This window comes from Syngnathus leptorhynchus, chromosome 10, assembly GCF_054491065.1.
Source record: "Syngnathus leptorhynchus isolate UIUO chromosome 10, UIUO_Slep, whole genome shotgun sequence".
In the NCBI taxonomy this organism is placed as follows: domain Eukaryota; kingdom Metazoa; phylum Chordata; class Actinopteri; order Syngnathiformes; family Syngnathidae; genus Syngnathus; species Syngnathus leptorhynchus.
The window spans coordinates 7196049-7211960 of NC_141204.1; the positions used below are offsets into that span (position 1 = coordinate 7196049).

At 42.9% G+C, this 15912-nt stretch overlaps 1 protein-coding gene across 4 annotated transcripts; it reads right to left on the bottom strand.

Moving 5' to 3' along the window:
* Positions 1–33: 33 nt before the first annotated feature.
* On the bottom strand, positions 34–15187 carry LOC147050184 (vinculin-like). 4 transcript variants are annotated; one of them, XM_085921394.1, is made up of 23 exons: positions 14781–15187; positions 12213–12283; positions 11260–11410; positions 10780–10888; positions 10387–10509; positions 9806–9966; positions 7695–7785; positions 7481–7628; positions 7249–7402; positions 7004–7179; positions 6820–6918; positions 6215–6405; positions 5521–5720; positions 5161–5289; positions 4945–5094; positions 4663–4771; positions 4244–4546; positions 4050–4174; positions 3799–3984; positions 2953–3108; positions 2219–2422; positions 1824–1928; positions 34–1621 (listed from the first exon to the last, which is right to left on the bottom strand). In XM_085921394.1, the coding sequence occupies exons 1-23, from the start codon at positions 14946–14948 to the stop codon at positions 1475–1477; spliced, it is 3456 nt and encodes a 1151-aa protein (XP_085777520.1). In that variant the 5' UTR covers positions 14949–15187; the 3' UTR covers positions 34–1474. The 4 variants fall into 4 exon arrangements, with proteins under 4 accessions (XP_085777520.1, XP_085777522.1, XP_085777521.1 ...); XM_085921396.1 differs by lacking the exon at positions 2953–3108 and having other exon boundaries at positions 35–1621; XM_085921395.1 differs by lacking the exon at positions 6820–6918 and having other exon boundaries at positions 35–1621; positions 14781–15186.
* Positions 15188–15912: the final 725 nt, after the last annotated feature.

Here is a 15912-nt window from a genome sequence, read left to right on the forward strand (position 1 = left end):
AAACTCTACAATGTTTGAATAAAAAAAAAAAAAGTGCTGGAAACAGTTTTTGATATCTAAAAGTGTTAGGTGTTGCAACATTTCTTGGCTCAAAGTCATTGATAATCAATCTTTTTATTCTTCCAAGGCACAAACAGCGCATGTGTTTGCATGGCCAGGAGCTCTCGGGATACATTCAGGGTGCATGAGACACATCCTACGTGTACACATGTACATTCTGTCATGTACATAACGGACTGTCGCTCTCAGTAAGCGGCTGCTACATGCTCACTACATTCAGTCCCTTTAATGCCGTGCTTGTTTCTACTCACACACACTGATTCTCCTTTTCATGTCATATTTGCCCAGCAATCATACAAAAGTTGATATAAACCATAAAATGAAAGTGAAACAAGAGTTTGTAGTTGCATGTAATTTGGTTAATTTGTGAAGCCACCACTCCAAATATACGATGACCCCCCCCAGAACAGTTCAACTGTTAAGGACATACAGGAAAATAAATGTTATATATATATTGCTAAAAAAATATGTGAAATATGACAGAATAAAAATGTATGATGGTGGGAATGGGCTGTTGAAGCGTTATAGATTTCAAATGTAGTTGTGTAATGTCCAATGCATTATTTGGCTTTAAAATTAAATTAAAAAAAATACACTGCCATAAAAATTTCACAGTTTAAATAGGGATGGACATTTGATTGGCTGAGAGCATCATTTTTAATTTGAATATATCTCAACAATCTGAATGATCTTATCTCCTTCCATGCCAGAATTTGTTGAAGAGTTGTGTCTTAACTTTCCATAGACATGTGTAGCATCAATGTTTTTCTTTAAACAACAAGTTGACCCTGAGACAGTCTTGCACTCCAATTTACATAAATTAAAATAGCTAATTACCAGTAAATCCGATCATGATGCCCATCCCTATTAATAATAATGAGTTGTCATGCACACAGCTAATGCTAAGCAAATACTTTGTTACTTCGGCAATCACTCGATCATGAACTAAAACATTTCATTGCCATCCATTTCCAATCCAGAAGACTTCATATAGTTCAGGTATAAGCGAATCGTAGGCGATGATGTCACACCTTTAAATCGACACACTCAATCAGCAGCGTTAATTATTCAAAGTAAACATGAGCGGAGGAGAGTACCGTCCTTAAGCTTTTTTAAAGTTGGTGAGGATCTCTCACAGGTGACTATACCCACAAAACACAAATCTCTGTTAAACACAAAAGTCCTATCATAATGTCTCAAGTTGCCTTTTAGAAAATAGAAAACATCTTCATGCAAAAAATATATTGCTACCTGCAATCAACATACCAAAAATATATATGAATAAAAACGCTTCCTTCGTGTCCACTTAAAAACGAGCTTTAAATGAAGCACATCTACAGCGGATGATGGAAAATCATCTACGTTGCTACTTCATTATTTTTGTGTGCTGCTGTTCGCAAAGTCATTAGTGCCTTCATTGGTACCAGGGGGTTTTCCGTACCCAGCGGAGGGTGAATCCTGCATCCGTGCGGATCTTGATGGAAGCCGCCTCAGCTTCCCTCACAGTTTCCTTTACGGATTGCATCAGGTTCTGGGCGTTGTGGACCAGCATCTCTGTGGCCTGCACAAATCAACGAGACAATGGGAAGGGAGTCATGACACCAGAATGAATTTTTGTTTGAATTTGTTATGGGGACATGTTATGGAAAACACATTTTGTTATTTATTTAGTCTCTAATGCCTGCAAACTCATAAAGTGTGACAATAATAGTCATTTATTTCAATTTATAAACTGTGATCAAATAGTCAAATGAACATTTTACCTGCTCGGACTCCTCTTCACTAATGTTTGTTCGACCCAACATAGTTGCTTTCACGGTGGAGAGGATCTTCAACTGAGTACTGATGGTGGGGATCCGCTCACACACCTTCAACAAGAAAAACAAAAACGAGAATTTTTTTGTGGGGGATTTCAGTGGATGGATTGTTTTCCAAATAGTGTTTGATCATTGAGGCAAGCAATTGCAGCAGTGCTCCACAAGTCCTGCAGAGAGCGCTGTGGTAAAGAAAATAATGTTTTCTTACAAAGGAGTTATCCAACAAAGCTAATATAAGTAAAAAAATTCCTTTTGTTGTTTGTGTTTGTTAGAAAAACACATCAGACAATAAGAAAGATTATTGTCGTTTTCTGTGTCTGATTTTTGTATGATAAACCAACCTGCAGCAGGTTGGTCCTGATGCGTCTATCCGTGCACTGCTTGGCCACTTCCTTGGCGAGTCTCGTCACCTCGTCCGATGCCTTGGCGATGTCCTTGGCACATTGGATCAAGGCTCGCTTGTTTCCGCTGCCGCCGCGCACCAGCCGGGACATCTCGGCCATCAGCAGAGCCATGCGCTTGGCGGCCGCGATGATGTCGTTGCCCTGAGAAAAGGGAGTAATAAGATGAGGAGAATCTCCAAGCATCATATTAAAGGAGGGTTAAAAATCATGAAAATGTTAATGACAAACATCCATTTAGTCATTTGCATGCAGTATGCACACAGAATATTGTGAAATTCTCATGCATGCTGACCCGTTTCTCAGAGCTTTAAGGTTAGTAACCATGACATCACCCAGACCTCTTTGGGAAACTGTCATCCTTGGCATCACTGGTTGCCATGACAACGAGTGATTGACAACAGCAAGATTCCTACATAGGGGCGGGAAATCCTGAAGCTAGTTGGTCATAGTGGTGCATCGATTTAAAAAAAAAAAAAAAAGCCATTCAATCAAGTGTCAACCTTTAGTACAACTTTAGCATCTGAGCAGCCACAGCTGGTTGGAGGTTGCCATGGTAGCGGCAGATGCAATCGCTTTGAGTGACGCTTTGATTTTGCATGCGTGTGGAGAGAGAAGTGGTGGAGTCAAATAATCCAGCGGCAAAAAAATGCGCTTGTGACGTCAAGTCAGACCTTGCTAGACCACTTGCGAGCCTCCTGGTGCAGAGCTTGGGCGGCCGCCAGCATGGGTTGATTGACAGGCTGGTTGGAGGGCATCAGAAGCAGCTCGGGCTCATAGTCATCCTCACCGTCCGTAAACTCATCTTCATCGTCTACCTCTACTGCCTCCTGGCAGGGCGAGGCGGGGAAGGGGTGTATTGCCGGCGGTTGGATTGATTGGGGAGGGAAGGGGGGGAGGAGGGGAGAGAGCCAGGAGGCGTTTAGTACACCACGAGAAGCAGTAGGTGGAAGAACAGAGGAGAGAATTGAGGGAAGAGTACAGGCATCATGGAGGAGTAGGAAGGGAAGGCGGGACTGTGCAGTGAAGGCGAGGCGGGGAGGGGAGGAAAAAAATAATAGGACTGCAGCTGTGACCCTGAGGTTGTGATCTAACAGGAACGAAGTCTCCCTCCACAATACGAGTGGGACGCAATATGTGCATAGCTATACGAGACCCAGCAACAATTGCTAGAATCTGAATCGGGCTGCCAGCCAATCACAGGGCATATAAAGGCGAGCAAAAATTCACATTTACATTGAAAGTCTTCTCATAAAACAGCCGGAGTACCCAGAAATGCAGATTTGAACCCAAATCTTCGGACTGATTTTTGGATTATGCAAGTGTACTAAATTCCCACTTGGTTCTTTTTTTTATATACCAGATGACAGTTTCCATTCTTCTTCTGAAATTGGAATCAAGCCCCCTGATGTCCACATTTCAGCATCAACATGACTCACGATATACGAATTGACAGTCAACAGAGACAACGTATCCCATGAACACAATAGTCAACATCAGTTGTGCATATGTGGACCGACCTTGCTGGACCACTTGCGGGCCTCGTCGTGCAGCTGTTTGGCGGCCACCATCATGGGCTCGCTCACAACCTCTCCAGCCTTCTGCTCTGGGAATTCTTCATCCTTTTCTTCCGGAGGAGGAGGACGCGGGGGCGGCACCTCGCCCTCTGGCAGGGGCGGCTTGGGTGGAGCCTGCTCGTCACTCACCTGGAAATAAAACCGGTCCAAATTCCATGGAGAGACTAGACACGGAGCATAAGTGTTGGACTCACTTGGAGCTGATCTAGGTCAGGTGGCGGAGGTGGGAAATCCAGCTCCTGAGGTTGGAAGGCCTCTCTGACTTTTCCCACAGCGGCCAGGATCCTTAGACAGGAGTCCAAATAGGCCTTTTGCAGCCCTGTGGAAGGGTCAGAGGTCATCCGGTATTATACAGAGATTGTTTATGGCTTCTACTGAGTGTGTGTACCTTTATCTTGAATGTTGCCAGCCACCGCCTTGGCGTCCATGACCATGGGGGAGATGGTGTGAGACAGGACATCTGACGCGTGTTTCACCAAGTCCCTGAATCGCGGATCCTCCGAGTTCTCCACTTCCCTCTTGGCCACCAACAGAACACGATTGGCTCGCCGCGCGATGCTCGTCGCCCCGGCAACAAGCATTTGGGGCTGAACATTCGCCATGGCAACTCGGCACTTGTCGATGTCTTTCTTGATGGCTTCCTCGGAGGCGTCCAGCAGTGACTTGGTGTCTATGGCTTCATCAACGAGACCTGCACACACAAATAGGAAATATGAGCAATGAAAGTGAGCCAAAAAAGAACAACCCTAAATTAAATCTAATTTACTGATACCTGTTGATTCCAACAACATATTAAAAGGATCTCACCTGTGAGTTTCTCTACATTGTCAATCCATTGGTTCTTCATGGTGTCAAAGTGCTCATATGCCGCTTTGTTCCCAGGATTCTTCAACAAGATCCGAGCAGCAGAAGTTACCTAGACCAGGGGCGGACTTGCATTAGGCAAACACGTCAAAATGTTAAAAAAAGATGATTCCATCTTTTTACTTTTGAGAAAATTCACTTGTGAGATAATCCTCCAAAAATATTGTCCTATTTTTTTCATTTTTAAATAAATGAAAACGTGGTGATTTAAAAAGAAACAAGCACCTGCGGCGTGAGCTCACGTGCATGTTTGACCGCAGTGTGGATCCCCTCCACCGTGCTCTTATTGGCCGTTCCCACAGCAGCTGCCTTCTCAGCTGTAGCCCCCAGACGACCTGCATGGGCCTCAAAATTCCCAGCGCGCTCCTCAAAAACCTACAAGGACACAGACGATTCAAACAATACTCCTCTTCTTATGAATCTGTGAACACCACAACTGACCTCATCTCTGTTGGGGGCATCCGGGGGTGCGGTTGCGGACACGGCCAGCAATTTGATAGGCGTTGTGGTGTCACTGAAGACATCAGATACTTCCTGGGTCATCACCTCTTGCATTTTCTGCCGCAGATCCTGGTGTAGGAAGAAACGCCATTATATGACCACTGGGTGGCGCTCTCCACCAGTGCATGCTGAAACCTGATCTTATCTGTTTATATTGGGGGTAATAAAAGTTTTGGTGTTATTTTTTAATCATATTCTACTTCCTAGACAGAAATTACAAAGTAGGAATTTGTGCAGTCAAACATTTAATAAGATTGTGACTCTTAAGAATATAAAGAAAACAGTTCTTATATGAACTACCTTAAGGCTGTCATGTAGCTGCGCGGCGGTCGCCCGAGCGTGGGGGGCCTCGGCTTCTCCTCTGCCAGCCATGTCAGCCAAGGATGTCATGAGAGCCTCTGTTCTGTCGCAGCGTCCCATCATGTCCTGGCGGTATGGCCCCAAGAGGCCTCCTGCCAGTCTCCTGCCTTCTCCAACCATCCCTCTGATAGCCGCCTGACCTGAAGACACGTAAATTCGTCAGAGGTCGTCCTCCGGATCGCATTTAAATACTGGCTATTAGCTTGCTCCTGGATGAAACCAAATACATCTATGGAGGTGATGAGGGAGGAAGAATTAAAAAAAAAAATGGTCAAGGATTCAAATTGTGATGATTTTTTTGCAGACCATAGTAAAATTTGCTGTTTTGAAGTCATGAATATTGAAAGAATGAAGGTGGAAGGTAAAAAGCGGAAGCCGGTACCTGTGTTCCACTCTAGTCTCTCACACTCTGTTCCCGAGAGGCAGCGTGGAAGGGAACAGGTGACGATTAAAAAAACAGACACACAACCAAGAATTTTCATGTTTTTCTTACTGAATGTTTTTATAGCTCAGGATTTCTTTAGCCGGTTGCGTGGTGTTATTTTAAATAGGTGGAAGGACTTTTCGCTCTGAATGGCAACTACAGTTACATCCTTAATAAGTGTCGGTCGGATTTTCCAGAACCCTCACTCACCTACACCTCGGTCATCCACCCCAGGATTAGCAACCCAACGCAGTGCTTGCTCCATTTTGCCCTCCAGAGTAACTGCAGGCTTGGCGGGCCTCATGTTGGCCACAGCTCGGGTGGTCTTTGCCTGCAGGGTCAGCAGGGCCGCCCCGATTTGTTTTGCCAAGGCACGGGCTTCCGGACTGTCACCTTTACCTCTGAGACAATACACCACAAAAAAAAAAAAATTGTATAAAAATGTGCATAAATAGGAGCATCAAATAAGAAGGGACGGTTTTTGAGTTATCCAAAATCTTCTCCACCTTTACGGGCGGCATAAATAAATTTGTTCATGTTATTTTGTTAGAAGCCCAACTTTTCATTAACCCTCGGTTAGAGAATCAACATTGATGTTGATGCAACTATTTTCCTTTTATGGTCATTGAATTCAGAATCTAGAGAATCAATGATTCATGCTGTTATGACTCCTTGAATTTAAGGAACAAGGCTGGTCATTTTTTTTTTTGTATAAGTTGCTCAAACCTCAATGAGATATTTCCCTTTAATTTTCACAAAACCATTTTTTAAAACAACCCCTTTGGTTCTTCACCGTATTCAAACATTATAGCGACCTTATCCTTGGAGGACTGCCGAAAGTTGACAGGCAACAACATAACCTCCAGGCAGGTAAAATGTGCCACGCATTGGTCACACAAGGCTGCACTCTAATCCTGGGAACGAAGTTTCTTCCAATTAGATAAAAACACAGCGCTGTCACTAATATCAGAGGAAAGAAAATCTACAAAATAAACATACTGTTTGCGAAGCTCCACAAGTCTGGCGCTGAGGCCTGCGATCTCACTGATAGAACGCAAGATGTCGTCTCTGTCTTTGGGGTCTTCACACAGGTCGGCAATGCGTTTGGCTTCTGCGAGTAACGCCCGGATGTTCTCCTCACCTTCCAGACCGCCGTTCGGGTCAGCCAACCAGGCCTTAATAAAATAACGCCATCATAAACATTAGCCTGAGAATATTACAAGTCAACCAAACTCGATGAGGACCTGTGCAGCATCCAGTCTCCTCGCGATGGCTTGCTTGGCATTGATAAGAGCCTCCAGTCTGCGAGCGGCATTGTCCACTTTGGCAAATAACAAGTCTAAACCCTGAGAGCATTGGCTGGCACGTTGCACGCACGCCTGGCTCGGACCCTGGCCTCTGCCGCAGATAATAAATACATGTAAATCTTTTTCCAGTGATGGCAAAAATACTTTTTTCATAATAAGCGTGAAATACCTGACTCGAAGATCGGCAATCTGGTCAGTCATTTGTCCCAGAGCTTTGTGTGTTGCCAAAATATCCTTTCTCTCCTTCCCGGCACAAAGCTCTCCCACCTTTCCCGCCTCGTCCAGAATCACACGCAATGCGACCTCACCCGGTTCACCTGAAGGTGGTGGTGGTGTCAATAGGTCAATAAAGGTCAAGGCCAACATACGGATGTGATACAAACCTGGTTGTCCGTAGGGGTCTTTCAGCCAACCTTTCGCTTGGATCATTTTCAATTCAATCAAGGCCAACGATCTCTTCAATGCTTCCATATCCTAAAAAAAAATATGAAAATACAAAAGTAAATTTTTATTATTATCGTCAAATAATACAAAGGGAAACACATATAAAATTGTTTATAAGCTTTTTTCATTGCTGTTAAATCACAGATTTGTGATTGTGACAATCTTCTGGATTTAGAGGTTGGACCATCAAATAAATAAATCAATAAATGGATAAATAAATAATTAAACATCCTGATACTCTATATTGTATGCTCACAATCAATGGTATAAATAAACATGGAACATGCGTAAATTTCACCATTTCTGCTTTTTGCTTAAATCTGTGTTTTTGATTGGACAGCAATGTTATTCTCTTTTTTTGTGGCAAACGTTACACAATTTTTTTTTTTAGTTGTTGGTGAGTCATTTGTCTGAATGACTTCAACCACTTTGGTGCCCAAGATGTCATATTAACAGATAAAAATAGCACAAAACATAACCTCACTGAAGACGCAATAGTAGGATGTTACCAATAGTGGCACAACACAAATCATATAAATAATGTAAAATGGCAGCTAATTTGGACTACACCAACAACTGCTTCATCTTAACAGTAAACTCCAGTTTGTGTCAATAGCTTTATGAAATAATTAAGTCCACAAGACCTATCCAACGGTTAATCGTCAATTAATCGAGTTTATAGGTCACTCAAGCTAAATTAGTCACAGCAGTCATTAAAACACTACGTACACGCCATCAAAAACAAAACATGCGATTATCTTTATTATAAAACTGTAGTTTGGTCAAAAATAACAACAAATTGGATGGATAAAAATATTCATTTTCCCCCCAAAAATAATCGAGAAAAATATTTCACTTCCAGTTCAGAGGACGATAAAACCCTTGAGTGGAAACGTTCAGTAGGTCATGTATTACGGACCAGCTTATTTTATATAATTCATGACCCGGGGAGTTAGGGGCAGGGCGGCATTTGGCCTTCATGATGACTGGGACTGGCAACAATATGTGCACAGCAAAGACAAATCATTGTATGGACCGGTTATGTGTGTTGAAACATGCAGAGTGACAAGTTGGACGAGGGAAATGGATCGTATCATCTCTAATGTTCTAAAATAAATAAATAAACGGTGGGGAGGGCATCGAAATATTTTCTGAGTGAAGTCATTTTGCCTGAACAATATCTTGACATGATGAGAAGAAATAATTAAATGTTTTAATTAAAGCAATTGTACTTTAACTGTTGGGTATTTATTATTTTTGACAGCTTTCTATTCTACTCAGTAAATTTTAAATAAAAGAATCGGTACTTTTTATTTCTTACTTTGCCAGAATAGGCTTGTCATTTATCTATTATTTTTGACAGCTTTCTATTCTACTCAGTAAAATTGAAATAATAAATCTGTACTTTTTATTTCTTACTTTGCCAGAATAGGCTTGTCATTTTTTTTTTTTTTTTTAACTTAAATGATTTGAATCAGTTCTTTTACATGAAGAAAGAGGGTCGGTATTTTGGTCACCTCTGCTCAAATCACACAAACAGATGGACATAAAACACATAGTGATGAGTTACATATGTACAGAACATCATCACATTAGCTGACTGAAACACGGGACATACAGGTTGTTGCGTATCAACCATTTACACTAAAATGTGTTAAATCAACTGGCACAAACACGAGCACTGGAGGCTGCAGATGGGGAGAGAAGCAGGCTTACCTTCTACAAGGAGGGAAAATAATGGAGAAGGAAAGTACAGAAAGAAAAAGGAAAAGGGGGTTACACCAACAAGCAAAAAGAAAAAGTGAATCACAGAAGGTAGAGAGATGCTCTCTGCAGCAAAGAGGCTTGTGTGGCTAAGACTATGTGTGTGTGTGTGTGTGTGTGTGTGTGTGTGTGTGTGTGTGTGTGTGTGTGTGTGTGTGTGTGTGTGTGTGTGTGTGTGTGTGTGTGTGTTGTGAACAGGCCTTCCACACTAAAACTGCAATTAAATAAATGTGTCGGGATTAACTTGAGAGGGTTTAAAATGAGAATCCGCATAGCTGAGTGGCACCTTATTGGCCCAGGCGTCTTCGTCCCACGTGGTAAGCTGTAAGACTCGGATGATCTCGGTGATCTCGCCGCTCATCTTCTCGAAGGTAAAGCTGCGATTCCTCTCAGCCTCCTCCACGCCGGCGCCGCGCCCGCTCTTGGTTGCCACGAAAATTTTGATCGCTGAGGACGGAAAGATGAATTGAGTATGTAATATGAATATATTGGAAGTTTCATAGGTTGCTTTTCAGTTTGCCTGCTTATTTCTTCCCAGATGAGTTGAAACTATAACCACAGTAAGTCAATAATTTTCCCTTCCTATATGCAGGCCGTAACGGCCTCGGTGTTCCAAAACTTTTGTCGATACTACAGCTCTTGTTCGTCGATCCGGGACAACAAGCAGCAGCGTGCGTGTGTGCTAGAAGTCAATCTTACAGTTCAAGGCAACTAATGACTGTAATGATCCGTGTTGCTATAACAACCGTGCGGCATGCTCAGTGACCCGCTCTCTTTGGCTTTTTTGGCACACACACACACACACACACACACACACACACACACACACACACACACACACGTGGACACACACACATACGCTCTCACCTGATATCAGGACAGGCAGCAGTTCTTTAACCGTGCACATGGAGTTGATGAGCATCTGTCTGTGCTCCTGGTGTGTCAGCTCCTGCTGTCTCTCCTCGATCATCTTCGACATCTTGGTCATCCCTGAGCAAAGCCAAGCAAAGAATCATTTAGTCATCCATGCAAATTCCTTCTAATGGTGATGATGATGATTAGCCTGTTGGCTTATGCCAGGTTGAAATTTGTTTGCATGCTGAATTCATTTTCTGCATATTTACATCAGCAATATTAACATAAAATATGGAATGCAGTGGACCATTTTTCACTTTTGTTTATATTTTTAGTGATGAACTATTTCTCGTAATAACAGCATTTAGACTTGATTTGATGGACATCGTGGCTGTTCTTGCTCACCTGGTCCCAGGTTTTTAGTGTACGTGACGAGGTCCTCCATAGTCTCCACCACTTCGGATACCGTCAGATATTCCATGATACCTTTGCATACGCGAATAATCTTACGCACCTGGAACACAACACAACACAACACAACACAACACACATCATCAATGATCAACATAATCGGAGTATTAAAGCATATCGTGGCCTCCTGTCCATGTGTGTGTGCAGCCTTGTTTGCTCCTTCAAAACCAGTGATAAAACACCGTGACGTGCTCAATGTGATTCCACTTAGTAGAAGTTTCAAATATCCAACTCACACATACACACACACACAGATTCTGCATCATGATAAAGAAAACGTCATTTGATCTGACTGATTACATCAAACTGAGACTCCCATTACTGAGCTCTGAGCTCAGTTCCTTCTCCCGTGCGCCGCTATAAAAAGCTATATTTCCCGGAAAGATATCCACAAGCAGACGAAGGCGAACGCACCTCGGCCTCATCGAACGTAAGCAGCAGGTCAGACGTGCCCGACAAAATGCCTCGGGATCCGTCGATGAGGTAATCCCGAGCGGGGACGGAGTAAGGGTCCGTCTTGAGCATCTGAGCCGCTTGGACCAGTTTAGAAGACGAGTTCTCCACCCTGCACACACCGGGAACACGTATTTCTGGTTTTGGATGATATTGTAAACAAGAACTAATTTGTAATTGAGCAAACAACGACACATAAGACACGAAAATGTTGGATGTTTTTGTTTTTGAGTAGCTCGATGCATCCGTGTTTTATTAGGTTGAATAAGGTGATGAATTGAAGTGCTTGAGAGAAGCCAAGGCACCTCCTCCTTCTTCTGAACCCCCACTGGTGAGGGTATCGATGGCTGCTCGTTCATCTATATTTAGTCAGGTTCACATTACACATGCCCCCTTCTTCCTTAGCCCTGTGGGTGAGATTTACGATGTGTACGTATGTGCATACATGTGTGTCTGAGGGGGGGTGCACTTTTCACATCTATATCCGTTTTAAAATCTGAAATCTGTTCTTAAGTCCAACGCTAGACAAAGGCAGCTGATGATTTATGATCTTATGTTATGTTGCTGAACTTGAATCATTGATTTGCATCAATCTGTACGACACTCAAGTCAACGCAGTCAGATCAATGTCAAGGGTACGGCATTGCTGTGCAGGCGCTTTCCGCCACCCGATTAGATGTTTAGAAGCCTGCTTGGAACACAACAAACAGCCTCTCAGCTGGATGAATACTTGATGGTGGACAAGTCACCCGTGGGTCTCTTCTGACTGAGCACTCAGTTCAGAAGTGGCTCTTTGTTGCAGCTGGGCATTCTGCCATATTTCCTAGCATTAAACTGCCCGGAATCCTCTTTGGTACTTTTCAGAATAAGTTCTCTGTCTCCTCAGTGATAACGTGGATTAATTCAATGCATACTTGATGAATGCAGGCGGCATGTCTCTCTTTAGCACCTGGTCCTCGGTGGTTTGAACCGTTTCCTTCCCGACCTGCAATACATTAAATGTTTGTATCATTGAATGTATCAATACAGAAAAATATGATATCAAACTTTCACACAATTTATTTGGGTGAGGACATGTTCATGTACATTTTAGAAAAGGCCATCAACTTAAAAAGCGAAGACCCACACATGCAGTCGCTCTACATATAAACACGAAAGCGCGAAGGTGGCCTCACACACTGGAGATGCAATTTCAGGAAGATGATGACATCAGTCTCTCAGTGCCGCATTGGTGAACTTCACTTAATAGACTTTGTGGCCCCCAGAGAGTCACAAGAAGATGCATTCGTAGCGAGAAGCAAACACAACATCCAATAAAACTGCAAAGGATCCCTTGAAGCTTGCAGGAATGAATCGTTGTACTAAGTTCATTTTCTTTTCACTTGTCAATCACTTTTGTCACAAACAAGATATTTTATGTTGCATGACCTGACATTTTTCGGCTTGTACTTCCGCCTTCATCAGTGTCACTCTGTGTGTAATGCAAGCTAAAATATCTTGTTTGTGATAAAAGAACCAGTGAAGTGATTATAGGAATGAAGTTTTGTGAGTATAGTAAGCCAGTCCTGATGAAACTTCAGACAAAGAACCTGCTTGAGTGCAAGCGCTTCCTGTAATTGGCCTCACTTAGCATTGATTATTTGATGGGCAATCGCTGCATAGTTAATGTACAGTTAAGGCAATACACAACTATTGAGTGGCTTTACAAAATAAGCTGCAGAGAAAGTAAGGGAAGGGTCCTCCAATGAATTACATCCCAAACAGAAGCAGGTGACTCTTCTACTCACTTCTCCACAGTAAATCTATTTATTCCTCCCTCCCCCCCGAACATACTCAGGAATGAGATTGACATCGCCTCCTCGGGGAGCTGAAACTTCCAAGCGTGGCTCCGTCATCGGCACGATTCCAGTGAGCTTGCGCGTTTCCCTACTAATGCACCAGCTAATCTTTTAGATGTTTAGTTGAATCGTCAGCTCACAGACGTGCAGCCTCTCTGACAGATTGACACCATTTTGTTTGCATCTGGAAGAATCTCAGTGACCTACTTTTTATACACATGGCCCACCATACTGGGGGTGAACAGTGTATCAGTATTCAGCGGGACTCTCTTTTACATCTTTGCATCTGATAGCCAAAATAAAATCTACAAAATCTGAAGGTGCCCATCACTTTTTCTAGCCAGTAACCAGCATGCTTTGTATACTTGTTTCTATCTTTCTCATCCATTACAGAGCACTTGTCTCCTTTTCAGCTGCATTGCTGCAAGCATCATCAGTAGATAAAAATGATCCCCCCAAAACCTAAATCCTTAATTACATCCGATAAGATCAGCTTTTGCTATCTGGTATAGCTTCCCTAAAAAAAACGCATCAGGGACATATAAACATGCCCAAGGTTACTATTAGCCTCCCTCTGCTCGCTGTCTGGTTGGATCTACTGAAGTGATCAGGACAAGTAGAGAGATACAGTAATCTCATCTTCAGTTTACAACTATATCTATTTATTGCTTGATTTAGGAGTGGTGAACCTTTTACCCATCAACACACATTTCTGTTTTCATAAAGTCCTGTGAAGGACGTGAAAAAAAAAAAAATGTAACAACTGAATTGTATATTTAGTCTTTCTTCAACAGTTCTTCTAAGATTGTGTTTTTACAATTGCATGGCAGGCTGGGACTCTAAATTGGTTGTTCGGCTTCTGTATATGTGCCCAGTGATTGACTGGCGACCAGTCCGGGGTGTAACCCATCTTGACAAAAAAGTCAGATGGGACAGACTCCAGCTCACCCGTCAACTAAATGAGGACAAGCTTCAGAAAATAGATGGGAGGATTAAATGTGCTTGTGGGTTGCCAATGGGAAGTACTACTGCAGTACTGCTGTTTGTACTCGCATAGCAGTAAAAACTATTTGCTAGTGTGACTATTTTTTTTCTTTCTCCAATGAAACATCAATCAAGGTTTTGTTGCTGTGAAATTTTGGTGCAAATCTGGATAAAGATGCAGCGTATCAAAGATGGTTTTGAGCTAAATGAATAAGACCATTTATGAGTTGTACAATTTGATTCTGATCCAATATATGTCTCCCAATAAACCAAACAAAAGCAAATGACTCTCAAATGTCTCTTGAGTGTTGTCTCTTGACTGGGCTCGTATTGATTTTGCCAGTCAGTGCACACAGACAAAGTGACCCACTGTGTAATCTCAGTTTAAATTAAATATGACCAATGTGTGTGTCAAATCAATCTTCCGCCCCACAAACTCCATTGAGGATGTCTGAGTGTCCAACTGATTCAAGAAGGGCAAAGTTGAACATATTATGTTGCTTTTGGTGAGTCACTTTTATATCATTGTGTGCAAAGATCAAACACCATAAAAAAAAAATGTCTCAATCACAAAATGTAAATGTCTAGTCTGGTGTTAATTGTACAACATGATGAATGTCAAGAGAGCAAAACTGGTAGAATAAACTCACATCGACTCACCCGCACAAGGTTGCTGACTGCAGCCTGCACCGCTTGCACCGGTACGGACAGGTCCGGGATGGCTTTCCCGTCCACCTCGCCCTCTTCGTGCATGATGACCAGGTGAGAGATCTGCTGGGCCACCGGCTCCAGGATACTCTCGATGGTCTTGGTATGAAAAACCGGCATGGTCAACGACTTTTACCGCAGCCCCCAAAGCACACCACGAAAAGGTGATCGGTGGCTTTCTTTGCAAAGAAGCCCTCCTTTCTTGCTTTTTTTATTCTCTCCTCACTCGCGGGAGGAGCAACAACCACGTCCGCTCTGACGGTCAAAGCTGGACCCGGGTCCCTCCGGTGGGTCTACCCTTGTCGTGCCAGAAGGAATCACCCGCCCTCCGCCCAATCACGGCGAAGACGCAGCTTGCTCCGTTGCCTGCGCTATGAAGGCTCTGAACCTGTGCGCGCTCACGCTGCATGCGCATGCACGGGCGCAGCATCGTGCAAGTGACAGCTCTTTCCAAGTTACGTCATGCATGCCTGCCAGTGTGCTCCCCCCCAAAAAGGAAAGGGCTACATTGATGAGAAGAGGAGGGGATTCCTCGATTGTTCAATGCAGTGGCACCAACAGGAAGAATGTGGCATTACAATAAGTGGTCGCCCGCCCCCCCCAAGACTTTACACTGAAATTACTACACCCAAATGGATTACAAAATTAAACATAGTTTTTAGGTGCAAAATTTCAGTTTATTGTTTCATGAACACTCAAATATTATTTGCTTCTATATTTGCATTGGTCACGCATTATCCTAGTATTCAGAAAGGTATAGATATTTTTAGGTAGTATTGGATATTACAAGTTTGAAAATTACTGCTCTTCTAGCTAATAACATTTTATTTGGGGACCCAATCAAATTGACCCGTGGCCAATTTTAGGTCCCAACCCTACACAGTGTCGAGGACACTGGAAGTGAAACAGAAGTGCCTTTTTTATGAAGCTACAAACTTACATTCGACACATGAGCTACGTTCATTAAATGCTTGGTCAGTAGTCCACATCTCCAAGTCGTTCAAGTCTATATTAAGACAAGGAATTCATTTTGCTGCGAAGCAAAGAAGAGAGTCTCTTGATGAGGCACCAACATATTTACAAA